This window comes from Stylophora pistillata, chromosome 12, assembly GCF_964205215.1.
Source record: "Stylophora pistillata chromosome 12, jaStyPist1.2, whole genome shotgun sequence".
In the NCBI taxonomy this organism is placed as follows: Eukaryota; Metazoa; Cnidaria; class Anthozoa; order Scleractinia; family Pocilloporidae; genus Stylophora; species Stylophora pistillata.
The window spans coordinates 24,919,208-24,935,427 of record NC_142530.1 but is presented as its reverse complement, the minus strand read 5'-3'; the positions used below and the strand labels follow the sequence as shown (position 1 = coordinate 24,935,427).

General features: G+C 38.3%; 1 protein-coding gene across 4 annotated transcripts; it reads left to right on the top strand.

The window, feature by feature from the left end:
- The first annotated feature begins 480 nt into the window (after window positions 1–480).
- On the top strand, window positions 481–14,917 carry LOC111323587 (uncharacterized). 4 transcript variants are annotated; one of them, XM_088741527.1, is made up of 6 exons: window positions 481–575; window positions 2,641–2,932; window positions 7,740–8,236; window positions 8,628–9,074; window positions 11,855–12,306; window positions 13,060–14,917. In XM_088741527.1, the coding sequence occupies exons 3-6, from the start codon at window positions 7,786–7,788 to the stop codon at window positions 13,264–13,266; spliced, it is 1,557 nt and encodes a 518-aa protein (XP_088597653.1). In that variant the 5' UTR covers window positions 481–575; window positions 2,641–2,932; window positions 7,740–7,785; the 3' UTR covers window positions 13,267–14,917. The 4 variants fall into 4 exon arrangements, with proteins under 4 accessions (XP_088597653.1, XP_022782712.1, XP_022782711.1 ...); XM_022926977.2 differs by lacking the exon at window positions 2,641–2,932 and having other exon boundaries at window positions 493–575; XM_022926976.2 differs by lacking the exon at window positions 481–575 and having other exon boundaries at window positions 2,610–2,932.
- The last annotated feature ends 1,303 nt before the right edge of the window (window positions 14,918–16,220 follow it).

The following is a 16,220-nucleotide window of genomic DNA, read 5'->3' as shown; positions in this document are numbered from 1 at the left end:
CGTATTGTCTACGAACATAAACTTTGAGAAAATGGTATTGTTGGTCAAGGAATCACGAACTGTTTCATGTTTTCCGAATCAAGAAGCATACATGAATGCGGTTTCGTTTACAAATTAGTTTTACCAGACCGCAAAAAGACATTTTCCATACTGAGGTCAAAACTCTTTCCGTCCGATCTACTGATCGTATTTAGCTGTAATGGCAAAATAATTGTCGAAAAACATCAGGCTTCCTTACATAAACAAGAAAGTTCACTGTGTGTGCTCGGTGCTCGGACACACAAAGGAAATGCTCTCTTGTAGTCTTTGTACAAGATTAGTTTTGTTTTGACGTGCCTGCATGGGGTGCCTATTTGTTTCGGTATTCCCTTGGTCAACGCATTCAGAAATCTGACCAAGGTGATTTGCGGTCTGTTCCCCGGAAAGGGTGGTCTACAGGAAACGCGAAAGTTTATACATTTAAATGTATCCCCTTCAAATGGCCAATACAATGTATTTAAGTAACTCAAACTCACCATTTATCGAGGTCAATGAAAGAGCTCCGATAGAGTGTTTTCATCGCTTGGCATCTGCAGGTAAGTTGGAAGCATTAAGTTATCCTCATTAGAGGCTTTCGGCAGGTTGCCAGGACCAGTGTGACATCGAAACTTTGATTTCAACAAGTTTAGTCTACGGAATTCCTTATACCAGTGGCTATGCTCCTTTTTCTTAACCGTTGCCTCGACGCAGGTCTTTGAACTGCTCGTAATCATAGGTTACGAAACTTTTGTTTGCATCTAGGTGTTTTTTTTTTTTTATGATGAACTTTTCAACTTTTGACACTCGTTTTAAAGCACAATTTTTATAAAAATAACACAACTTCAAATGCGCAATGGTATGACATTTAATCAAATATAATTCGCGGGGGAACAATTGGTGTTGCTTAATAAGTTACTTGCAGGTTGCGGGTGCGGAGAGTCGCAGATCAAGAAATAGGGGTAAAAAAAATGGGCAGATTTAATCGAATATCTCGTGCTCTCCGTATTCAAAAAATAAACAAAAAAACATCTGAGTCTATTCCTCGTAAGGTAATGATTATAAAACTTCCCGCAGTTTACATTCGATTAAGCCCAGATAGATATGAGATGATGCAATAACTATGAAAAAAAAAAAAAAAAAAAAAAAAAAAAAAACACTCGGAAGGAAGAAGCGAGTTTATATGAAATCAAATATACAACGTCTCCCAATAGCTGAATCCATTAATGGCCACTTCTTTCAATAATTAACTGCGAACGCAATGATACAAACAGACAACTACATAAAAAGCTCTCAGGGAAGACTTTTCCTAAATATCAAAGTTGGTAAAATATCAAAAACAAATTTACATGGGGGACTTCTTCCTCTGCAATAGTTAATAAGAAAATGTGTACACCATTTACAAATGTATTCAATTTTTTTTCCTTGAAAATTGCAGAAGCACCTAATATTTTAATTCAGTTCACTTTCCTTTTACTCGCGTATAGCACTTAAAAAACAAGAGCCAGAATTAGCCAGTGGGAAAATGTTTGTTTTCAATTCACCCACACAAATGTCATACGTTTATGCTCAGTCTGTTGCCCATAAATGTCAAAACGCTTGCACTTTGATAATTAGTAACTTCCTCGGTGACATTTTAGTAGTTTTGATACTTGCGGTTCCCTTTTAGACTTTACAATAGGGATAACAACTTCCGTACATAGCGAACAATTCGAAGTCTCTTGAAAAGCCGAAGGCATGCAAAGTTGTTTTGTTTGTCCACTTTAGCCACTAAGCCGTTACTTATTATAGCATAAATGTTGGCATTTTTTCAAAGTTACGCAGGGTAACTTCTCTTTTCTTACCACTTGTCTGGAAGTCAAAAATGGATTCGCTGATATCATCGCACGGAAGACTTTTTATGGACTCAATGTCTAATGATAATGGTATAAATAAAACTAGGAGGCCTTCCAATTACTGCCTCGTATCTAAAAATTACCTCATTACTCTTTTGATCTGACACTCTAAAACGTCATCTATATTTATCCCGAAGTCGCTTAGTTTACAAATTTTGATGTTGTGGTTTAACCGCGACGGCCCCTGATTTCCCGAACATACTGGTTCGTGAGCTGGCAGCGAATTTGAACACACCCGCCGAAGTTTCGTCACAGCTGGACGAAGATTTTCGCTTGTTGACAGCCAAGTAATGCCAAACCTCACGTAATTACACCTTGTTTGATCGTTTATTTACGACAGTTGACACAAGTGTGTTGAAAATTCTGATCCATCTCAGTCCACGTCGTTTCCTCAATCCCTCCGTGGGTCCGAAAATTTAGTATCATTATCAAAACCTACATCTTTAAAGAAAGTTCGAGGGGCTATTACAGCGATATCATACAAATATTTCTCAACAATAGATGAAAAAAGAGTCGTGACGAATCTCAGCAAAACTGCACGCATAGCATTTCTTAGAAGGTTATGCAAGTATTTATTCGTCTTCAATAACAAAAACTGCTTCCAGGGGCAGCGAGCATACGTACTTGCTACCTAGGTGCAATGCTGTTATAGTAACTGAGGGGTTCTGTTTCTCAGACGTGAAGTCTCCAGACTAAAAAGTGACCCGACGTCAAATATCTTGTGCTCTAGATTCTGACGGAGATTCGATGATGTTGGCGACTTGATGGTAGACGCGCTAATCCAGGGCGGATCATTTTAAGGCTAAAAGCGAACCATTCAACAACAATTGATCCAGCTAATCTGCGTGGGATATCGACAGTTCAAGAGCTAGCACTAATTGGCTATCTTCTCAATTTTCAACAAGCCTGGCCACTGTTACACTGAACGCTTATATATCCGGCGTTTCAAACATCTCAATCAGTTTCGCTGTCTTCTGATAAACTGCACATCAGTGTTCTTGTTCACTCTTAAGGAATTCACTGTAAGTATTTTTTATCCTTCTTTTACACGCACCCATGATAAGAGAACGGTAACTTTTAATAGTTATTCTTTGAATATTGATACACATCAATAGGTTTTCATGAGAGTGAATATCGTTATTTGGTTGCGCGACTTACTTAACGTACCAGTCCTTTTTCTCTTCGAAATTTAACTAGTTTCTGAGGACACAACCTCGCCTATAAAAGCCAAATTTCTCAGTGTCTCTTGACTCTTATGAATATCAGACCCTAAACTCTCAGTTTCAGCAATTTTTTTTTTAAACCATCTAGACAAAAATTTGAAATGAATCAAGTTATGGAATTAAAACACTCTCGGAACCTCATATTAAACTAACTCGGACAAGACGTTTGACTCCATCACCTTAACGACGAATTTTAAACGCTTTTGCTTTCATTACATAAAGCGAATCGGTCACCAATATCTTCGAAAATAAGTTGAAAGTAGCTCGTTTTTTATCGGGAGAGTTTCATCCAGTAACTGTTTCCGTTTTTTTTTCCCTGTTCATGAAGACTTTGGGCTAAAAATTTCCTGTGCTATAAAGTCAAAGAGTGCCGCGATGAAAAATCCATTGATGGCCTTATCCTGCAATTTGCTCTCTTTTTTTTTTTTCCTTCATCGCAGGCAAGTAAGCGTGAGATGTTCATTAATTCTAAGCAGAATTTTCGATGCAAAAGAACATCCAGCCTGAGTCAACTTAGTCATTAATTCTTCAAATCTGTATTATCTCCCGTCTTGCAGAGCTAATATGCTGTAATATCATTCCACGAGGATGCATTATGAAAAAAAAAAAAAAAAAAAAAAAGCCTTAAACACAAGAATTTTTATTTGGATAAGAAATGAAAAATGATAAAAAAAAAATCTTACGATTCCCATCACGCAAGGGAGATTTAACACCAGCATTCTTTCCGATGTTAAGAACTACACGACTCAAATCTTTGGAACAAGACTGAATCTTCAATAAAACTGTATTGTACCGATAACCGAACTTGTTCCTCAAACTGCGAGTGTCTGCTAAAATTACAGACTGAACGTGACCCAATCAGGTTAACGATATTGTCGGAGTCAGTTTTCTTGTATTTGTATGCATCTGCAAATTTATTTCATGGAGGAAAATGCTTACAACTATGTCAGTTGTGACGAACATCCACAACGTGCTCCAATGGAAAACTTCTTCCGGTCGTTGTGGTTTTGTTAAATTGGGGCTTTTGAATTCAAGTACTAATGCTCCAAATATAATATTAGATATATTAGATATTGAGCTCGCCATGACCAGGCAATTTTATAGCTATATTTTGCAATTTCTAAAAGCAAACCTCATTTTCCAGTAATTGAATTAAAAGAAATTGTTTGCCGATTTCCCCAAGGCCGAAATAAAATACGAAGTCATCTTCGCTTTTTTTTTAGGTTATAAAGTGATTATTAACTGGTGGTTTGGAAAAAGCGACTGATGAATTGGCAAATTACGACAATTACAATTTCATCACCTATGAAATAAGAGTTGATGTTGCACATTTTGCGTCATTTTTAAGACGCCAAAATTACTCAGACGTAAAAGAGACTACAATATAAACAGATATGTCAGTCAAGAAAAAGTAGTTAAAGGGCGATGATAAAACAAAAAGTTGCTACAACGGCTTGGGACGGAGACGACTAAAGACGATATGGCAACCTGGAAAAGTTTAAGGTAAATATTCCAAGATATGCAAGGCGCAACGTGGTTGTAAAAAAGATTAACCTCTGTCGCGATCGATTTGCAATATCAAGCAAGCTTTACGGACAAATTCTCCGGGTATTTTTGTTTTCGATCCCAGCCAACTTCCCTGGTGTAGTTTAATCAAGATATTTTTCCATAGAATAAAAAAAAGGCAAGTAAGTCCAAGTCGAAAAAACTTAACAGTTAACATACGTGGAAGCTAGTTTCTTAACGCATGTGCTCTTGAGTTGTCTCAAAAGAGACTTGTTGGTTTCAGCAACTAAGTTGATAATTTAAATTGGCCACGATAAAAAGATTCTAAAGCTGAGTGTTTCGAGCGTTAGCCCTTCGTTAGATTTATACAGCCATGTTCCGTATCAAAGTATTTTCTTTGTGCATCTCATTTTTATGCGGAAAAACCTGTAAAAGTCGCTGGTACAGTGGTTATTTGTCTGATCAGTGAACTCAGAGAGGAGAATATTAACACTATGTACCAAGATTTATGCATTATGGTCACCTTGACAATAATTCAACTGCTAGTTTGTCAGACTTCAAATTAAACATTTAAAAGTGTGCCCATTTTCGATTCCGGAGTTCTCGCTTGAACGTGTGAAGGAATCCTTATCAGTCGGCTTCGATTTTTTTTTTTCTTAATACAATGAGGTTCACTAAAAAATCGAATTAAAAACTACGTTTGAGTTATGTACCGCTCGCGCAAGACAAAGCGGAACTACGGTCAGTTATTCCGTGGAAAAAAAAAAAAAAACAATCGAAGACCGCCCAGGGTTTTGTTGAGTAAATTAGACTATTTTTCTCTATTAAGGACCTCTTAGCTAATGAGCTTATGTGATGACTTATGGAATTGCCTTTGAAAGAATTTCGTTTGATAGGTGCGACTATTTTAGTTTAATTTTAGACAAAGGCTCTGGGACGTGACAGCCTTACTTGCAACTTTAGCGAAATATTTCAGCTCATAGCAATCTGTTAAGAACTATTTCTCACGAGCACCTTTGACTTAGGATGAATTACTGAGAAAAAAATTGTCGCTAAGGCTGTTTGGTGTTGGTAGCGCAGCAAAAAGAGGAACTCTTTTGTCTTGTGTTCAGAGCGGCAGAAAATTACTTACGACGTAAATTTGATTATATTTAATTTTTTTTTGCTTTTTAGCGAAGTTATGTCTCTACTGCGTTTAAATTTTGATATGAAAAGATATCTTTTCCCGACCTGCAATACCTCAGAATTAAAATGCTTATTGTACCATATAAAAACTTAAACATAATGTATTGTCAGTAACCACGTGTTGTGAAGGTCGCTGTCACTGGATATTTTTTTCCTGCACAGACTTCACAGCTCCTTAGGCGTCTCAGTTTCCCGTTATCTCGTTATCTTTCCGAAACCCTCGGCTAAGTGTAACAAGCTAGCTAATCGGTTTATGAATTACCGAAGAAAGTCCCTTAACAGTTTTAGACGCTATCAGAGACCGGTTGGCAATCTTTCAACAGAATTTGTCTAAGATTTCTGCGCCTAGGAGTTTGGTAAGCACGCTTCCATATCCAGGTGATACAGCCGATCGGATTCAACCCACTTACGATGCCGTTAGAAAAAAATAATCACACCCTCCTTTCAATTTAGCACGGTTATGGAGGAGACAGCCCTTTGCAAGGGTCTTCCTTTCTGCGACGGCCCCCCTCCCCCCTAAATCTTTATCGGGTATTTCATCATCCGTCTAAAACTGGCCAAGAAGAGCGGAACATATTCCAACTTAGCCGAAATAATTTTACTTACACAAATGAATTTAGCGATCCATCTGACGTCATAAAGGTTACAAGTAATTCATCATCACGTCCGAAAATAAATTATCTAAGAATCTCACTACCTACTTGTTTAACTGTGCGGTTTTCCGCACTTAAGATAACTCCGATACAGTATGAAAAGTCTAATAAAATCGTTGTGCATTAATTACCAAGTAAAACAATGTCAGGAAGTAGAGTTGATTAATCAAAATTAATGATTTTAAAAATGGACGTCAAGGGTTCACTTTAGACGTAAAACGTGCGTGAATTTGAAGTATTACTTGCGCGCAAATATTCCATGGCTGATAAAAGAGTGCCCCGCTCTGTAATCGTCATCTGTTAAATAAATATCGCTACTTTAGAATCCATTGTTTACACTTTCGGCAACTTAAGAATGTAATATTATTAACAGCCAGGAGTATCACAAGTTCAATTAGCTAGATCATTTTTCTAGCGGGCGCTTTCAGGTCCCTTTAAGTGAAAGTTGCAAAAATGCCGCTATTTCACCGAACAATAACAATGTCGCAGCATCACGCCTTCCCAAAGAAAACTTTGCGGGAGAAGTGCTAACGATTATTTTCCCAACATAAACACTCCAGACTGAAAATAGTTCTTTGATGACCTTTTAGAGGGAATTTTTTATCTTCCTTTGCGGAAAATTCTTCACTAAATTACCGATTTCACACACGCTTCACGCACACCGCTAACTGTGTGCCTTTTCAACACCATTTATTGGCAAATTTTTTTCACAGTGGGCGTGATGTGGCCAAAGGCTGAATTTCCGGGGCAAAGTTAGCATCTATTGCTGACTGAGCAAGCGGGAAACTTTTCAATTCCTATTCCTCTTGAACCCCGCGCAATCACGACCAGGGAATAACAAGTCATCGTAAAATCTGTTGTCGGCTTTCTTTCTCTTGTTACGAAATATATGCGTGTCGCTTAATTCTACAGTAACCTCATTATTTGAGGCTAGTTTGTTGAGATCTCTGAAAAGAGAAAAACGATTAGCAATTGCACCGACCCAAGTTGACCGCGTATTGCCAAAATAATTAACACTGCGATAGAAGTAGCCGCGAACCAATCAAAAATTGTGTTATTTAATTTTAAAAAAGGGAAGATTTTTAAGTGCAGCGGGCGCGTTGGTGGACACTCAGTGAAGACCAGTCATCAGTCGGCAAAGTGTCCGGGGACATAGGAGAAAGAGGCGCTTTCGTCAAGGGCACAGTAGGAACTCGGAATTGTTTATTGTTATTACTGAGTATAAAGAAAAACTGACAGATTGACCGCTTTTATCAAAACAGTGTTATCTTTGGAAGCGAGCGGAACTTGGTTAAAAGACCCGTTGGAATGGCATCTCTCGTGGTAAAAATCTTGTGTGTAGTTTGCATGTATGGCTTCGGGCCACTTCACAATAACTTTGTGCATGGGGCAACGGACTCGTCCTTAGCTTGGGACATACGGATCCGAGAAACGCTAAATAAGCTCCAGACCAGACCATGTTGGGGCCGTTCGAGGGGATCTCAGTGCGACGACTCCATCATTGTCGGTATGGATACGCGCAAAATGAGACTGTTTACCGCGGAAGGCCAGAAAAAGTCCATCCTCAGAGTAGTGCTACCAGACAGAAGACAGCGGCGCCTGACTGCACGTTCCCACCGGAATGACTCCTACGACGCGGTCTTTGTGCTGGATCCGTATCCCGACACAAACTTCGGCCATGTTGTGTTCATTTTTCTGGTGGACTTTGATGTGAATCAGACTGTTTGTCGCAACATGAATGGTGTTCCTGTTAATACTGGTGAGTTAGAGGGTGTTTATGCGTGACTTAGCGCGTGTATCGACATAAGTTTCCTCAAACTGACGTTTTCTGTTTACGTATCGTGTCCGTTGCGGGCCTTACTTAAAATATTTAAATGAAGAATCTTAAGATTGTTGTTGCGCTATTATTGCCGCTTATGAAACAAGAATACGACCTATGACCAACGGATGTAATATTGTAACGCCGCGTAAGTTTGTTTTGTATGGAAAATTTATCATATCAGTCAAAACAAGGTCATTCTAAAGTGGGGCGTTATGATGGACGTAACGTCCAATACCGCGTTCATATACTGGCCCTGTTCATCGTCATATTATTTTTTTCGTATCGTAAATGCTATAACTTTTCATGTCTGCCTTTTTTTTATTTTTAGGACGGAAAGAATGCATCAGGAGAGCAGAAAAAGTACACTGTAAAAACCGTATTGCTCACAGACAAGTTAAGTGTGAAATAAATTTCATACCGCTCGTACATTCTGTGAACGACGGAAAACGTAAACAGCTTCTCCATTGCCATGAAAGTCTAACTACGCGCCAATTTGCAAGCTGTGGAAAACGTGATGTACAGGACGAACTTTCACTGCCTTGTAATGTCAATTCTGTGCAGGGTTGTTCGTTAGGAAAGCGTCCCAAATCTCAAGATTCATGCTCTTATACCACTTGTGACCATGCTGTGTTGGTGTCTGGTGGCTGGAATCCGGACGCAAACCATCCACGATATCGCCGAAATCTTCATCAAATGTGGAAACTACTGCACTTAGAAGTGCATTACAAGAAAGAAAAAATCGTCACTTTCTTTGGCCAGGGTCAGAAGGAGGAACGTGAGTATAGGAGATATGTTTGTATTTCGTAAAGAAAGTTTATTTTGCGTCAACAGATTATAGCGGCGGTATTGCTCTTCGATCGAAATCGGGAAGGCATTAATTCATTTGGCAGTCGGCAAAATGATTTATTAAAACTATTCCATGAATGTAGCTTGAATCGCTTTATTACTGAAGATCATTCTCTAAGGATATTCTTAATGAGATTTGCGATTTCTGCAGGAAAATTTCCAGTCTTTGCGATTTGGTGGAATTACGCGCGATCTATGTGTTATCCAACCTTGTAATCCTTGTGGGACAGCTATTTGATCAGCTAGCCAAAGATTCGCTAATGGAGATTCCATCTTTGTTTGCGGAGAAAAACTTTCTCTTCGACCGTCTAAGTGCAGGGGATTTATTTTGCCAACTGTGTTTTCAGCCCAGCGGGTTGCTGCTGTAAGCGGTTCGGTTTAAACCTTTAATGTGATAAATTGTAAATGGCCGATGTCGCAGAGTAATTAATTTTGAAACCGATACCTTTCACGAAACAATATTCGTAACTCAACGAGCGGTTTCTTCACTGCAGTGAGACTGACAAAAACAATTTGGTTTATTAGAATAAGAAGATGCTTCATTTAAGACGCTTTTAATTGATTAAAAACTCACTTAAGAGGTGCTGTTGCTTTTTTTATCTTTACCGCGGTTCTCACCATTGAGTTTTACTCTTAAGTTTTAGTTTCTCTGCAAGTGTGTAGAATGTTTCTGTCGTACCGGCGGAAAATTGCGAAACTAAATAACTTCACACGTCTTTACAATCAATTCATTAAGCCTTAAACTGTTCGCTTTGTGTGAATTGATCAATCTTTCTTAAGAATCAGTTTTTCAACTCCAGACATCGATTATATTGAGAAGGGAACAGCGGCAACGAAGTCTTGGAACTGACATTGTAGCTACTGGGAAATGAAGAACTTGACAGTAATCACAGCTTAGATGACAGCGACAAAGACAGTCAAAGTTTAATTTTCGTCGTTGTAAACGAAGCTACAGAACAAAACACAAACCAATGGGTGGCATTTTTAATAAAGCCTCGATAACAATAAAGTGGAATTACGTGCTCATGAAAAATACGATGTTCTAATGAAAAATATAAATTAAAATATCGTACGATGCGCTTCGCAGAGGTGAAATCTTTTGATGCAAAAGTAAAATCATGTTGCGCATGCTAACAATAAGAATTTCCTTTGCACTTTGCCGACATACAATCGAAGCCGCACTGAGATGCATCTGTTAAAGAGGTTTTCGATTTGGAGTGAAACGCTGAAACCCTAAGAGATCCGTAAGCGCATTTAGAATTTTCTGGGTTGTAATTCCTCGGGTCGGACTACATACAGCTGCGAATAACGTCACGTGAACACACCGAATATGGGAAATTTCAAGCGTCGCATTCTTTCGTTTTTGCGTGTAGAATTTTTAGAATTGTAATTGTTTGCCTTGAGCCAACAGAACGCGTGTTATTCAATTTCACCATCGATTGACCCCGAAAATAAACACGTAACTTAAAACACCGCGAAATTAATCCTGCGCTCACGTCCAATACAATTTTTTAATTTCGGAGAGGTCTTGTCACACATAAAATGAAGAACGATTCGCCGAGATGATTACGTGTTAATTAGTATTTCACGTAGTCGAAGTCTATCGCAACCTCACGTATTTAGCGGAAGCTCTTCGTCATTGCAGTTGATCAGAATTCTGACCCATTTACACGCTCAGGTCGAAAAAATTGCACCGACATTCAATGAAGGAGTAAATTGAGAAATCAAGTAAATATCCCTTAAAAGCCAGAAGCGAGCACGAGCAAAGTTTTACTTCTCTTATGCTTCACTAATGTTATAAGTGACTAGCATGTGAAATTTCCTTACGATTTTAATGCATTATCCAGCAAATAGGCAATAAGAAAAGATACAATTATTAGCTCAAGAGTAATCTCTCAATGTAACACAAATTTATCGCTCTCTAATCTACGAAGAAATGTAAAACAGATGGAATATTGAGCAAATATTTAGACTTACAGCGTGGAAGGGAGTTAAGTCATGCTTTTGCACTTCGCAAAATTACACATAAACGATTCAAGTTTCTTATTAACCGTCCTCTTCAATATGTTTTCATCCCTAGACATCTTTGTCCTGTCTTTTCATTCTTGTCTCTTCGCGGTTTGTCCCTTCTAAAATGCTATTTCAAGACATAACTGAAGATGTTTAATGAAGTTTTTGCTCTCCGATTTTGCAATGAAGGAATCTTAAGCAAAACTTGTGAGAGAAATGCACAGCGTGCAGACTCTTAACTGCTGTTTTGATTACAGCCCTGACTAAATCTATTATGTTCAGTCGGTTTAGTGAGCTGCATAATTTGTTCATATCTTGAGTGATTTTGCATTTTTTACCATTTCACACAATTGCTTAATCAAAGGATTACTATCTTTATAATATTTTATGTCTTGTTTTATGCTCTGCTTGCTGGGGGTGCTCAGTGAAATATGTAGCCGGTTCGGAAAATTTAGCATGTATTTTTTTCATTATAAACATAATCTAATTCGTCATATCAAAGCCGTTGAATTAAATTATCACTCAAAACGAACCTTTATAACCTGTTCTTCCCAGTAGTTCATTACTGAAGTTGCAAGACACGACTTAAAAAATCTTATCGTTAATGCTTTTTCTTCTAGGTAACTCGTCGATTCTCTAAGAAACGAAACACTTTTAGCTTGTCTTCAATGTTTCTCATGTAGCATTTTCTATTTTTAGTTTTTGATGGACAAAGAGACAACTCTTTTTTCGCAAGCAGTCCAACGGGAGTCAAAGAGTACATCAAGAAGCTTTGTCGAGCTCGTAACTGTGCAGATTCAATCACACTTTATCTCACTGGGCCGTCGACTAGCGATGGCGCTCTTCTGTTCCAGGACAACGGGGACGGCATCACCGATGATTCCGAGCTTTACACACCAAAACAACTTCTAGAAGACGTGAAAAACTGCTCAGCAACAAGACTCTTTATCGTGGCTGATTACAGCTATTCTGGTGCCATGATCAATAGAATTACCAGCAGAATGCGCCGACATCCTGATCAATTCAGGAATCTCGTGGCCATTTCTTCCTCCTCGTGGAATGAATACTCATGGAAGAGTGAATTTACTGAGGCGTTCGTGAAACAAAATAAAGAACGAAGGAAAACAAAATGCGTGGCAGATGTTTTCGAGGTAGGTACTGCCTTTTTATGTAAATTTATGAATTTTGATCAGTTAGGGCGAACGAGCGCTTCTTGAACACGCTGCGCGCGCGCACACGCGAGGATGACACGCTCACAACTATTCCTCTGCTATGTCATGATTTACAAGTGAAAACCGCCGGACCGGATCGCTCAGGGAAAATATATGGGCTGATATACAGGTTTATTGACATTATCTCAATAACTGGTTCAAGCACAATATCCTTTATTTTTCCTTGGCAATGTTTTATTTTTAAAGTTGGCTTTTAAGAGCGCAAAAAGAAATTCTTTGCATGCTTCCGTGAACATTTTTGACGTGTTGATAAATTATCTCCTCAGTATGTTATTCTTAGCTCGGCAATTCTGCTTTGTATATTTAAAAGCAATTTCTTTTGGGCAGGCCATTTGCGAACTTACTAATTTAGATTCTCTTCAGCGTCTTCGGTCGAGCGTATCGCCCACCTTCTTCTTTCGGTCTATTTAAGAAAAAAGAAGATTTAGACCCTTAGAAGTCTAGACCAAATTTGGTACCTGTATGACAGGTGGAGCAGTTATCTTTAACGACGTCTCGCTTCTCTGATTCTTTACGTTTCTCTCAGACGGTCCAAGATTGATGGCTCTTGTGTCCCATCGAAGTTTGAAATAATTCTCAGCGTGTACACTTTAAGTTAGCTTGTGCTATTAGTTATTAACACCCAGAAATATTCTCTGACATTAACAACAATCTCTTTGCCTTGCTAAACAGGAAATCAAACAAAAATTTCACAGAATTGGCGCGTTGTCCACCCCGCAAAAGACGCCAAGAGATGGAGGTAAATCTAACATCACTTACACCACGCTGAGTGGAAGAAGTTGCAATGAAACGTGGTTTACAGCGAAGATGGCCAAACCTTGCCAGTTGATACCGATAGATAAATGGCGACGAAAACCAAGCCAGAATGGTAATAATTAAACGCTAATGGCTCTTAAAATAGCAGTAAATATGATATACGATGTAAAAGCTCTCATGGTAAAATAAGAGATTGAGTAGGTGGACAAGATAGATCTTTGGGATGCCTTATATATTTATTGACAGTCTAAACTAAAAGGATCGACTTGAGAGTTTCCTTTTTACAATTAAGTGTCAGTTGTACTTGCATAAAATGCTTCACTAGTTGAGAAAAAAAAAGCAGTCAGAATGTATTTTCTTTCTGTCAAAATATTTCGCACGGTCAAGCGAATATCATTGATGAAGCCCTCCATATTGATCACGCAAAGTAAGTTTTAACAAGTGTCTGGTATAGTCACACAAAAATTTTCTACTGTACAAAGTAAAAAGAGTTTAATTTTTTTTAGTAGTATAAGTAAAGTATAAATCAAAAGAAAGGGTAAAACTAAGCTAGCCAGATAGAAAATTCATTCCGAAACAAAATAATGCTGTAAAAACCTTTTCGGTAGGGCACAGCACAGGTATATATCCGCTGTGTTGAAGTCATCATTAGTTCGCAATTTTACGGTGTAAGATGCCTAAGCATGCAAGATGCGTAAGTATGTGGTTTGTAGGCCCGCAAGGAATGTAATTTATGTATCTTAGAATAGCCGTTAGATTTGTTTTTAACTCTGTGACGATTTATATTGAGTTGTTTACGATAAAAAGGACAAATATTTGTGATTAGGTATTAATTGTCAGAAACAAGGATATTTTAGCGCGTAATTCTGCCTTAAGGCGGAAAAATGTCACTCAACCATTAAAAACGTGCGCAATTTGCGACGTTTTCTTCTAAGCTACGCAAATACCACGAGCAAGTTTGGCATGTAAGACGCAGGCACACCTATATATTGAAGTTACAGTATGTCTTCCCTTGCGAAAGGGTTTGAGTGTTCTCGACACAGAAGAGTATAGCTATTTGTCACCCAGACGAAAACAACTTAAAGGTGTTGGCGGCTGCGTTAAAAGTTAATAGTCTTAATGTCTCTGTAAATAACAAGAACTTTTACATTGTTTTAGAGTGTTACTCTAGAGAGCCACTCGAAGCTTCTCAGACACTGCTCCAAAATGGCGCGGGGCAGCCAGTCTCCTTTTGTCAGTCATGTTAAGAGCAAGTTGGCGAACTGCCAGAAATATGAAGTGAAATGTATCGTATATAAACATACCCAGTGTTATCCTAGTATAGTTCAATTAGCCGGACTTATTTTAAAAGAGAAATTCGTCTTTTCAAGAGTTTCTCACAAGTCACAGTACATAACCATATGCTTAGGTTACGGCGAGCGGGAATGAAGGTTTTCTCTTTCTCATAGAAGATACGTACGTCCTTTGCAAGGAAGCCGTACTCTTAACGTTTATAAAACGGTACTTATGTTACGTCAAATAGTCTGAGTTACAAGAAGATTCTCTTGTCTCAATATTCAAGAGTTCCCTGAAGTAATATTGGATGCAAACGGCTTATGCGGAATAGCATTTGGTTTTATTGGGGCTAATTAGCCCCTGCCTTATCGCAGTTCGCCTTAGATTAAAGTAGAAATATAAAACTGCACTTATAGCAGTTAGAGTACTTGGATACTAGAGAATGTTAGCCGATGTAAACAATGTAAATATAGACTAAAGAAAAAACTTGTTTATTTGATATTCCGTTTAAAGTTTATTTAAGTTTGCTATTCTTTGGCATCCCAAGGTTTTCATTTCCAAAAAAATATTTTTCGTTAGTTCCTTCTAGAAAATATCAGTTGCACTGTCTTTCGTGATCATATTGTCTTTTTTCTGAAGCTTCATAAGTCGTACTTATTGCTGATAATGATTATAGATGACTTTGCGTCATGGGGTCGTGCAGACGAGGACTGGCCAGATGAGTCTAAACACGCTGAACTGTCTAACAATATTTTCTTGTAGAATCGTTGAACCGTTTTGAAAACACGCTGCGCACGGAATTGTACTGATAGGATACTGTAGAGAACACTAAACTTTACTCAGAAAAAAGAAATGTAAAAACTAGTTCGTCACTCCTCCCATACTGATAACATAATAGAGATGTACCTCACTCGCTAAATTACCGGCAGGTTATTTCGTCGGGGACTGGGGCACACATTAGCCGGAAAATACACACCCAATTAGTTGTCAATCAAAGCCATGTGAGTTAAGTTGGCCTTTGACCGTGGTCGCGCGAAGATCTTGTAAAACCTGTGACTGTTGATTAAAGTTATAAATCGAATCTGTGTCCTTCCTTGGGCCGTTAGGCCCGGTGATCGACTGACGTAGGTGGTAACAATTTAGGTACATAAGCCTCTCACACATGTAATAATCCTTTTGTGTTTCCACATGAAGACGAGGCTAGTGAGTCCAGAACAATGGCAATTCTAATTGGACGCCATATTTGCATTCGGTGTATAGTTCGAACTAAGTCTGAGTTAACTCAGTTTTGGTTATAAAAAAATAATGAAAATAACACTCCATCTGATCCTCAACACCAAAGTGTCAGTAAAGACGAACTCCTTCGTGTTTATCGAAAAGATATTGTCTTGAGTGTCTAGTTTGCAAAACATTTTCCGTTTGTCCAGACGAGTAAAAACTCGCACGACTGGGAGATTATTTTTTTGCGAGTTCCCAAAACTCACGGGGATCCTTACTTAAGAGAGCAGTAAGAATTTGCACAAAAAGTAAAGATAAGCTACCAAGTCTACAGAGAACGTTAATATCATGATTATGTGTCGGGATATTCCGTTATACTAGTCAAAGCTTGCATGACCTTTGAAAACAATTTGATGCGGTGAAATGGTTTAGCCTTCATCTCAAGCTGTAGTAAGTGTTTTTCTCATTACCGGGCCATACTCCTTTTTAACAAATCTGTCAAAAGATGATTAACGTTTTTACGAGGCTAAGATAAAGGGATTCGAAACTCTAATTTTTCCAATTCATGCATGTGGTCGGATACT

Bases quoted from the DNA above. Each gene is read 5' to 3' on its own strand.
- LOC111323587 (XM_088741526.1), top strand. From the start codon at position 4,614: ATGGCAACCTGGAAAAGTTTAAG. The intron at 8,237-8,627 runs GTGAGTTAGAGG...TTTTATTTTTAG, and splicing joins TGGTGTTCCTGTTAATACTG to GACGGAAAGAATGCATCAGG. The intron at 12,307-13,059 runs GTAGGTACTGCC...CTTGCTAAACAG, and splicing joins GCGTGGCAGATGTTTTCGAG to GAAATCAAACAAAAATTTCA.